We start from the raw sequence: 10,872 nt of genomic DNA on the forward strand, positions 1-10,872 counted from the left end.
GGACTAACTAACGAGTGCGGGCACACTGACTCCGGGTGCCTTGCAGATCCCGCCAACATCGAGGGCAATGCCGAGACCGCCCAGGTGCTGGGCCTCACACCCTGGATGGACTACGAGTTCCGGGTCTTAGCCAGCAACATCCTGGGCACTGGGGAACCCAGTGGGCCCTCCAGCAAAATCCGGACCAAGGAAGCAGGTCAGAGCCCGAGGTGTCCCAAAGACAGGCAACGTCAGGGCACAGACCCAAGCCCTCCTTAGAGAGCCCCAGGCGGGCGACAATCACGCGGAGTTCCAACCCTCCTCACCAGGCTTCGGACTCTAACAAAAGAGACGAGAAAGGGACATGAGGCTAGGCAGGGCGACTGCACTGCCCAACACACTCAGCCCTGGGCCATCGCCTGGGCCTGTGAGTCCTGCAAGAACCTTCTAGTCCAAACCCCTCCTTGCATTTTACTTTTTTAAAAATGTTTATTTATTTTGAGAGACAGGGAGGAGAGGCACAGAGAGAGAGAGAGGGAAGGAGGGAGGGAGGGAGAGAATCCCAAACAGGCTCCTAGTTCAGCACCCGATGTGGGGCTCGATCTCACAACCATAAGATTGTGACCTGAGCCCAAATCAAGAGTCGGGTGCTTAACCGACTGCGCCACCCAGGTACCCCAAATCCCTCATTTTAAAAAATGAGCCAACCTGGGGCACCTGGGTGGCATCCGACTCTTGATTTCGGCTCAGGTCATGATCTCATAGTTCATGGGATTGAGCCCCACATTGGGCTCTTTGCTGACAGCACAGAGCCTGCTTGGGATTCTCTCTCTCCCTCTCCCTCTGCCCCTCCCCTGCTCCCTCTCTCTCTCTCTCTCTCAAAATAAATAAATAAACATTTTTAAAAAATAGAAGTAAAAAAATTGGGCCAACCTTACAACTGCATGTGAATCTACAGTTATCTTAAAATAAAAGGTTTAAGTATTTTTTTATGGAAAAAATCAAAGTCTGGAGAAGGAAAGTGTCACACTGGCAGAGCCCGAACTTGAACTGAGGACCATGGGGTGATGGGCAGATATCCTCCCTAGTAGTGCATGAGCCGCTGAAATCCGTTAATGAGGAAGGGGTGTGTGTGTGTGTGTGTGTGTGTGTGTGTGTGTGTGTGTAGGGAAGCAGTCAGTGTCTCTAAGTCCTTTAGACAGTTTCTTGGGGAGCAGGTGGAATGGACAATCTTCCCACAAGCTCCCTGAAAGGCAGGTGGGTGTCAGAACCCAGCTGAGCGGGGAAGGCAAGGGAGAGAACCCAGGAGAGGCACACATCCCCACCCTCTGAGACGTTCACAGATGAAGGTCCAGAAGACCTGGGGTCCTCAGACTGGCAACGTGGAATCAGGACCTTGCCCGCCCAACCCAGGCCTCCCACCCTGGATATGCAGTAAGGGTGTCTTTTTGTGTCCCTTAAACATGGTTTCCCATGTGCCCCCGGCCGACTCTCGTCCAGTCAGTCAACATTTTGAACTGGTACCTCTCTTGAGTAAGGAATTCTAGAAGGAGCACCTTCTTTGATCGAACTTCTTAGAGAATCAAATGCAGGGTAGGGCGTGGTCTCCATTCTGGTATCCCAGGTGGTGATCAAAAGACAAGGAGGAGGCAAAAGAAAGATGATGGGCTTTGAAATCAGAAGAGCTGAGTTCAGATTTGAACCGTGCCACTTATTAGCTGTGTGACCTTAGGCAAGTCACTTAATTGCTCTGAGCCTTGGTCTTTCCACTTGAAAAGGGTGCTATGCCCACCTCACAGGATCACAGGGGCCGCGTGTTGAAGCACCCCTTACAAGGCCAGGAACTGCAGTCATCAGAATCCAGGGATAAGTTTCCCACTGCTGGATTCTCTGCAGAAATGTTTGACCCTCAGCCAAGTTACCCCCTGCCAAGATTCGTGATCTAATTAAAGGGTCTTATTTTAATATCAGCCATGTTGAATACTAGAGACAATTAGGGAATTAAACCTGCCATGAAAAGCAAAATCCTAATCAGACACTTCGCAACCCCAAAGAAATATTTGTTTGCATTAACTGCAGTTCTCGGTTATTTATTCCCCTTATTTTAAAGCAAACTGGGGTTGTCTGTTATTTAGTTGAAGCTGACAGGAGAGAAGACAGATCATTGATGGAGCATCTACTATTACAGAGCGTGGACAGGCAAACGAGCTCGCCATTGTCCTGTCTGATTGTAGTCTCCTTACAGACCTTTGAGAGAAACACTATTACCCTTATCTTACGGAGCGGGGATTCAGAGGCTCAGAGAGGTTAAGTGAATTGCCCAGGGAAACACAGCTAGTAAGTGGCAGAGGTGGGATTTGATGTCAGGTCTGCCTTGACTCCAGAGCCCACATCCAGAGGGCCTGTTGGAAGACAAAATTAGAGCCAATCTGAAGGGATAGGGATGTCCCCGTCCTAGTCTGCTTCACAGGCACAGGCTCTGGGCCTCTGCCCCCTCACTGCCCGTTAACAAGCCACATCTGTGTCCCTTGGCCCCGACAGCCCCCTCAGTGGCACCCTCAGGACTCAGCGGAGGGGGTGGAGCCCCCGGAGAGCTCATCGTCAACTGGACGGTAAGCTGCAGGGACAGAGGACAGAGACAGTCCTGCCCCCCACCCATCCTGACTCATGTCCAGATGGGAGCAGCGTGTAGAGAGGACCCAGACAGCGCCACCGTGCAATCCCAACTCAGAGCAGGCCACGTCCTGTCCCTTCCCCTCGCACCCACCGCGGGATGAAAACCGCCAAGGCACACGAGTCCCAGGGCCGCCCCTCTTGGCGAAGGCTGGGTGGGGCCGGAGGATGGGCAGGGAAACGCACCCACCGCGGCCCCTCGCCCATGCCACACGCTCTCGCCCCCCAGCCCATGTCGCGGGAGTACCAGAACGGAGACGGCTTCGGCTACCTGCTGTCCTTCCGCAGGCAGGGCAGCACCACCTGGCAGACCGCCCGGGTGCCTGGCGCCGACGCCCGGCACTTCGTCTACAGCAATGACAGCATCCAGCCCTACACGCCCTTCGAGGTCAAGATCCGCAGCTACAACCGCCGCGGGGATGGGCCCGAGAGCCTCACCACGCTGGTGCACTCTGCTGAGGAAGGTGGGCCGCCCCATCCACAGCTGCCGGGCCGTGGGGTGGGGGGAGGGAGCGTGCTGCTCACACCCCGCCTCGATTCCACACCAGGGGGGAGAAGGGCACCTGGCCTCATCCCTCGCTCCCTCGTGTCCCCCTCAGGCCTGGGAGAAGGAGGAGGGAGGCTCTGCAAAGAGAAGTGGGCCTGGAGGTCGCTGTGAGAACCCCCACGCGGCTTCATCCTGGGCCCGGGCTCTCGAAATCCCTAAGCAAGGGCAGTCCTGGTTGGCAGATTCTCTGTAGGAAACAGGGAGGCCTGGGGGATCCAAACCCATTCTGTATCGATCCCCAGAGCCCAGGGTGGCCCCTACCAAGGTCTGGGCCAAGGGGGTCTCATCCTCAGAGATGAACGTGACCTGGGAACCCGTGCAGCAAGACATGAATGGCATCCTCCTGGGGTACGAGGTGAGCACTGTCCTGGGGCCTGGGGAGGAAGGGGGGGCCGGGGGCCCCTCACAGCTCACTGGTCATTCCTCCTGGGGTCACTCATTCACTGACACAGTCTATGCCACCCTGGCCGCGCAGCCTTAGCCAACTGAGCCCCCCTGGCTGATGTCCAGCGCGAAAGACTGGCCCGTGGACGGCCTTGAAGTTAAGTGCTTGCCTAGAGCCAGCACTGGAAGCTGTGCGAGCCCAGGGGAGGAGATGGAAGGTTCTGGAAGGGACACGGCCTGCCCCTTTCATGCCAAAGCCCGGCTAGCCTCGCCTTCTCAGCCTGCAGGGAATAGCACGGCCCCCTCTCTGTGCCTGCTGGTCACCCCGTCCCCGGGAACTGTGGGCCCAGCAGTTTCTGGAATGAGCTCTGAGCCCCCAGTGACTCCACACTGGGGCACCTCGTGGGGTGGACAGAGAACAAGAGGGAGCAACAGGAAGGGAAGAAGGACGGGCAGGAAATGTCACTGCGTAAGGGAGAAGGGTCAGGCAGGGACTCCGGTGCTGCTGCAGCACAGAGCCCGACGCGGGGCTCGAACTCACAAACCTTGAGATCATGACCTGAGCTGAAGTTGGACGCTTAACCGACTGAGCCACCCAGGCGCCCCTGCACTTCATACTCTTTAGCGCAGTACCCCCCACCACCCCTGAGATTCCCTGAGATAATTAAGTGGGGTTGGGCTCCCACGGGCCATCACTAGGTGCAGTCCGTGCCCATCCCCACGCATCACCTGGGCCACTCACCGCCTCATTCCTCCCACGTGTTGGGCGCTTCCCTTGGACGGGGCTCTTGCTGGGCACCAAGAAGGCAGCCGCGACTCACACTTGTCCCTGCTACCTTGGAGCTCATGATCAGAGCCCAGGTTCTGAGACCCTAGACTGAGCCACAGGGATCAGAGTCAGCAGGAGAGGAACAGAACGTAGGTGGCCAGGGCTAGGGCCACGGTAAGCCTGAGGTTTTGGGCTCGACTGCTGACCCTAAGGTACCCCTGCCCCCTTCAGATCCGCTACTGGAAAGCCGGGGACAAGGAAGCAGCCGCTGACCGAGTGAGGACAGCAGGGCTGGACACCAGTGCCCGAGTCACCGGCCTGCACCCCAACACCAAGTACCATGTGACCGTGCGGGCCTACAACAGGGCAGGCACCGGGCCCGCCAGCCCTTCTGCCAATGCCACCACCATGAAGCCCCGTGAGTCTGTCTGCTGGGGTGGGGGTGGCCCCAGGACCACTCTTTCCCTGGCGATAGAGACAAATGCTCTAGCCCACAAACCCCGGGCTGGACAGAAACAAGGCAGCAAGACAAACGGAAAGAGAGAGTAGAATTCATTGACCTCTGAAGCACCTCTCCCTTCTCCAGCCTTTGGATTTTCATATGGTTTGTTTCTTAGGCAGCTGTGATAGAAGGTTCTGGGTGTAAGTCCTGTTGGGGCCGGACACTTAGAAAAAGGCTGGCTAAGGCAAAGGGATGGCTGGTGAAGAATCATTTGGAACCTTTCCCAACTTTCTGCCTCCTCCGGCAGCTCCACAGCGGCCTCCTGACAACATCTCCTGGACTTTCTCAAGCTCGAGTCTTAGTATCAAGTGGGACCCTGTGGTTCCTCTCCGAAATGAGTCTGCGGTCACTGGCTATAAGGTAGGGAAGGGATCAGCCAGGGAGTGAACGGTAGGGAATGGTGCATCTGTATTCCAATGGACACAATAGCAAGAGGGCTCTGAGTCTGACATAAGCAGAGTTTGTGACGGTCAGAGCCACAAAATACACGCAGAGCTTTAGCAGAGACGTAAGAGAGGGGGCAGAAGGCGTGACTGCGGGAAGGCAGGGTTCAAGGGAGTGCTGACGCACCAGGTGAAGTCCGAGGGCCCTTCCAGCCTGGAGAGTCTGCAAAGACGGCTCAGCGGCTTGCAAGCTTTCCTCCCATCAGTGAGGAGCTTGTTCGAGAGCCAGGCCCTGATCAATGGGAAACAGGAAAGGCGAGGACCAGGACCAGCTGGGCTCCTCCCAGTGCCCAGAGCTGGGGTAGAGAGAAGAATCAGCGGGTGTAAGTAAAGCCCCCCTGGCTAACCTCCTCCCCACAGATGCTCTACCAGAATGACTTACACCCAACTCCCACGCTTCACCTCACCAGCAAGAACTGGATAGAAATCGCAGTTCCTGAAGACATCGGCCATGCCCTAGTACAGATTCGGACCACGGGACCTGGAGGGGACGGGATCCCGGCCGAAGTCCACATCGTGAGGAATGGAGGTGCTGTCTCTCCCCCAAACCTTATCCCCCAGGAGTAACAGGGTCCGTCTAGATGCCTGATGAAGGACTCATTCCCACCCAGACCGACCCCAGCCAGAACCCCGGGGGAAAGGGGAAGGTAGGCAGGAACCAAGTGTAACAGGTGCTAGAACCGTCCTTGCCAGGCCCCCAGCCCCAACATCCCTGAAGGTCACAGAGGAGGGTGTTCCTTTCATGGGGTGCAGGGCCAGTCTGAAGACCGCAGAAGCAAAGGTCTTATTACAACATGCTGTAGGAATAGGCCTGAGAACACCTCCGGGCCCTGAAGGGGCCCACCCTGAGTCTCCTTAGCAAAGGTCTGGATCCTGTCCTGAGGGTGGGGTGGGGGCAGGCCGGCCCCGAGCCCACTGGACACAGCCCCACTCTTCCACCTGCTGGTTTCAGGCACAAGCATGATGGTGGAGAACTCCGCAATCCGCCCGGCCCCGCGTCCTGGTGCCATCCTCTCCCCGTCCGTGGCAGTGCTGGTCCTCATAGGCTACCTGGAGCTCTGATCGTGGCGCCCCTCCCTCTCTGCCACAGCCGGACACCCACCTGTGATGGACGCAGCCAGCTGGCCCTGGTCCCTTCCTGATGCCAAGGTGGCTCAACACTGTGCCTCAGAATGGCTGGTTTCCAATACCTATTTTAAACAGTGCCCTTTTCATAGGAGGTAGGATATTTCATATTCTGCCACAGGATAGAACCCGCGCAAGGATTTTTTTTTTTTTTTTCTTTAAGTCAAAAGACACCAGGCAGCAACTTCCATGATGATACCGAACGCTATGCCTGGGTCCTCTGGGGCACCTGGATGGAAGCAACAGGCCCAGGGGAAGAAGGGGGTTTGAAATGTGTGTCTGCACGTCGGGGGAGAGGGCGCTCTGGTACCACAGACGGACTCTGTCCCCTGACAGCGGGGTGTGGGGCCCGGTGGGAACACTGGACGCAAATGCCCTGCAGTAGGACGAAACACAGACATCAACATTCCTCGGCCTAAGGATAGGGCCAAACCCGGGACAAAGAACGCCCCTACTTCCTCGAGGGGCAGCACAGCTGGACCCTGACATTGCCCTTGATGACTCCCTAGGGGCCCCTGCTACCTATGCAGGTGGCAGAAAACCAGTGCCCCAAAGTCCGAGGCCAGGAGCCTGAACTTTAGGGGATGATATTCCAGAGTGTCGGGGGTAAGAGCCAAAAGGGTTTGAGGAGCGGAGACTCCTGGTAGAAAGGGGCACCAGGCTTGGCCCGAAGGCACAGTCCCGATGCAGGTGACGTTGCCCTCTTAGCCAACACTGCCAACCTGACCCTATCACCCCCGGAGTGACAGAAGCCACGACGGGTGGCTGAGTGACTAAAGGGCTTATCTCGGGGAGGTCCCCCACCCCACCAAGACCCATCCTGCACGGCCCCTCGAGGGTGTGGACAGGAGACAGGAGACAAGACTTGTGTGCCCATCCACTTCCTCCAGCTCAGCCCGCAGGCCCCAGGCCGCCACTCTCCAGCACTGACTCGCTCAAGCCTGGGACGGTAAGGCCGCATCGGTTCTGGGTATTCTGGAGCCGAGAGTCTTCTGAGAAGGGCAAAGGATACATGTGGCCCTGGTTGCTCCCAGGAATACCCTGGACCACCTGGCAGGACCTGTCCCCCAGGCTGCCTCCGACTGCTCGTTTTCATTTCCTCTGAAGAAAAAGGCGCTAATAAATTTAGGGGCATCCTAGCATGGGCTCTGGGTACATTACCAGTCACAGGACATCAGAGCTGGAGGAGGCTTCTGAGCCCAACTCGCTCAAGCCCCTCACTTTACAGATGAGGAAACGGAGGGGTTAGGGACTTCCCGAGGTCACACAGCCTGTCTGACCTTCCTACCCAGGCTGTCCGTCCCGACGAAGGGGGCAGTGCTGAATGGCTACTGCCTGGTTAAGAAGGTGGTAAGAAGGGCAGTGGGCTATGAAAATCCTGCTTCAAGAGGTTCAGGTGGGGTGATCGGCATGGCTGGGTCCCGGGCCGAGGCGCGGGCCGACGCCAGGAGATAGCGATCCTTCGCTTCCCGAGTCTGGCTTCTGCTGGGCCCTCCGCCCTCTGCCGCCCTTCCCCTTGCTCCAAGAAAAGGCACCAAAGCAAGGACAGGAATCTCATGAATCCAGGCAGCAGTGCTGGCACAGCCAGGAAGCCCCAGAGCCCGTGCTGTGAGAGGTGGCCCTTCACACAATAGAGCAGTGGGACAGGCATCTTGTCGGAGATAGGCCCGCCGAGGACCCCAGAGCCAGGCTTCTGTAGTTTACAGTTAGAGCTCTATTTTGTTATGGGTTTTTAACTTTTAAGTCCTGCTCTCTTTTCCTGGGCAGGCTTATGTTGATGTTTACCCGCTACAATTTTTTTAAAACGTCAGCTCGACACCACTTCTCCGGGTTACTGCTACACCCGCCACCCCACCCCGGGCCCAGGACTGCCTCCCTGGAGCCGTTGACCAAACCCTCCTCCCCTGCCCCTATCCATCTCCCCCACCCCCGTGCAAGGTGCTGCGGGCTCAGCTAAATGACCACATTCTGAACACGGAGACCCCACGCGGTCTAGCACCCTTCCTGGTCCCCTGTGGCTGTGAGCGGACCTGTCCTCAGCTCTATCAGAACGGGGACGCCGAGGGGAAGAAACCTTCCTCCAAGGTTTAGCTGAGTCTTTCCTCACTGCCTTGGGCTGCAGCAGGGGAAACAGGAGGACAGGTGTCTAGATGCTGGGGCCAGAGGGATGAGCTGGTCTGGCCCAGGACCTCACGGGTATAGCCGGAGACTGCAGTCCCTAAACTTGCTTGAGTCCAAAGGCACTCATGACCAAGAGTCTTAGTTCTAATGAGGCCCGTTAGCAAAGGGGAGGAAAGGAGACCCTCTGGAAAACCTAGGAAACCCAGCCCAGGAAAACCTAATCAGACTTGTCGGGAAGAAGCAGAGCTGTATATTAAGACTCAGGCTCCTGCACCCGAGACCTCAGGCAGAGTACGGAGTAAGGTTTAGTAAGACAGTAGGGGACCTGAGGACGTGCAAGCTTATCAAATAGACTAGCCTCCTGTTGAGGTGGCTTATCATACGGGAGCTTGCGTGCAGGCAAGAGAGCCCCTTCCTGCCCGAGGGGCCTCTCGTTTTCATCTCTGCTCCGATGGGCTGCGTCTCACTCCTGCTGTGCTCAGTGCTCGATTTGGGATCTCTCCCCTCTCACACGCCAAGCCTCGGCCTCGGCGGCAGCGACAAGGAAGACAGCCGGCCACAAACAAGTACTTTACCCCACAGCTGAGTGGCCAGTAAGTGCCTTGAGGACTAGGGACAGAGCCCGCCTGCAGACACTGCTTCGGGGCCAAGGGGGACAGTGTCTCTCTGTCCTGCGTATATTTCGGCTCAGCCTACAGGTCCCTTTGCCCCGGGTCTTGGCTAACCGGTCCCCGTTGCTCTAACAGTCTCGACGTATACCTCACCCTCAGGGGGACAGGAGCTGTCTCCAGATGGGTCTCGCGGCCCAGCCAGGCCATCAAATAGTACAGACGGGCCACGGAACAGAAAGGCCATGAGGAGGGGCTTTTTTTTCCCTTTCGATAAAATAACAGGAAATCTGAGATTAGACACCGGGAAGAGCTTCTGCAATGAGGCCCGAAGGTGAGTGGTCAAGAGGCTTCTTCCTTTTCTAGGGACCTTGGAGGAATTCTGACAGCTGTTGGCCTGGGGTCTAGGTGAGGTGGAGTCTGGGGGTGTGAGGACATGCTGCTGGATGTCCTTCCAGGGCTGAGGTTTAGATCAGCACCGGAGGAGTCTTGCAGCCCCTTTTTGCTGCAGCCTCTTCCCGCAGGGGTAGTGATAGCCGTGTCACCAGGGGGGAAGGCTCACCTCAGGCACTCTTTCGGGGAAGAGTGGAAGACAGCACCGGGGCCATCTAGTCCCCTTGGGGCAAGAACCCAAGCTGGCTGAGGATGCTTTACTCCCTTGATCTCCCCCCTGCCCAGAGGACTCCCTTTTCTCTTCCTGGCTCAGATGTGGGACGGCTGGCCGGGCATCTCCGGGTTGGTGGGAGGGCTAGACTTCTCCTCAAACCTGGTTTTGAGGCTCAAGTGTGGTGCCCCATTTCCCCGGGTCAGACCGACCCTGGGCTTCATCCTGGGATGAACGAGGTTGCCAGAGAGGCTCCTGGGGTGGTGTGAGGGACGAGGTGGGCATTTTTAAGGGACTTCTAAAAGCTCCATAGAGAGAGGTGCCCGGTAGCTGTATATAGGGTCATAGACTTTAGGAAGGCAGGATAATAAAGGGAAGCTGGGGAGGAAAAAAATAGGTCAGATAACTTTGCCCCGAGGCCCAGGAAGCCCAGTGTCCTTAGCTGGGGTGCACCCTGCCTTGGCCCCTAGACTGCAACTTACCCAGCCCCATCCAGGGCCTGCATAGCTTAGTCTCACAGCCTGGCAAGGGCTGGGGCTTCTTTGGACCCCCGACTTGACCCCGATTTTGTCGAAATGGAACCACTTCCACTGGCCTATCGTTTGTCTCTCTTGTACTTCTTGTAATGGTAGTTATTTATTGACTCTGGTAGCAGGCAGTTCTTAAATAAAGATGATTTCTCAACCTGCTGAGGCAGCTGGCACCTGCCGTGGGTGTTTTTATTGTCGGGCCGAAGCACGCCTCCTGTCCTGCTCTCGAACCCCAGTCTTGTGGCTGATGCCTTCCCCCTCACACAGTCAGCTCGAAGGAAGGAACAAGACACAGCCCCTCCTGCTTCACGCAGGCCTGGGAGGGGGAAGAACTGGGCCAAGGGGCTTTAAGACAGGCCTAAGCAGGGGCGCCTGGGTGGCTCAGTCGGTTAAGCGTCCGACTTCGGCTCAGGTCATGATCTCACGGTCCGTGGGTTCGAGCCCCGCGTCAGGCTCTGTGCTGACAGCTCAGAGCCTGGAGCCTGTTTCCGATTCTGTGTCTCCCTCTCTCTCTGCCCCTCCCCCACTTGCACTCTGTCTCTCTCTGTCTCAAAAATAAATAAAACATTAAAAAAAAAAAAAAAATG

General features: G+C 56.9%; 1 protein-coding gene across 5 annotated transcripts in view; it reads left to right on the forward strand.

The window, feature by feature from the left end:
- The window catches only part of CNTN2 (contactin 2), a 33,376-nt gene extending 22,932 nt beyond the window's left edge, over positions 1-10,444 (forward strand). For 4 of the 5 annotated variants that reach the window (XM_058700265.1, XM_058700268.1, XM_058700266.1 and 1 more), the window contains 8 exons: positions 47-196; positions 2,521-2,591; positions 2,882-3,116; positions 3,442-3,554; positions 4,584-4,770; positions 5,102-5,214; positions 5,658-5,826; positions 6,250-10,444. In XM_058700265.1, the coding sequence (XP_058556248.1) occupies positions 47-196; positions 2,521-2,591; positions 2,882-3,116; positions 3,442-3,554; positions 4,584-4,770; positions 5,102-5,214; positions 5,658-5,826; positions 6,250-6,359 (1,148 nt within the window). In that variant the 3' untranslated portion in view covers positions 6,360-10,444. The remainder of the gene's footprint in view (positions 1-46; positions 197-2,520; positions 2,592-2,881; positions 3,117-3,441; positions 3,555-4,583; positions 4,771-5,101; positions 5,215-5,657; positions 5,827-6,249) is intronic. The other variant, XR_009253922.1, reaches the window with a different exon arrangement.
- The last annotated feature ends 428 nt before the right edge of the window (positions 10,445-10,872 follow it).

Source organism: Neofelis nebulosa, chromosome 15 (assembly GCF_028018385.1).
Source record: "Neofelis nebulosa isolate mNeoNeb1 chromosome 15, mNeoNeb1.pri, whole genome shotgun sequence".
Classification (NCBI taxonomy): Eukaryota; Metazoa; Chordata; class Mammalia; order Carnivora; family Felidae; genus Neofelis; species Neofelis nebulosa.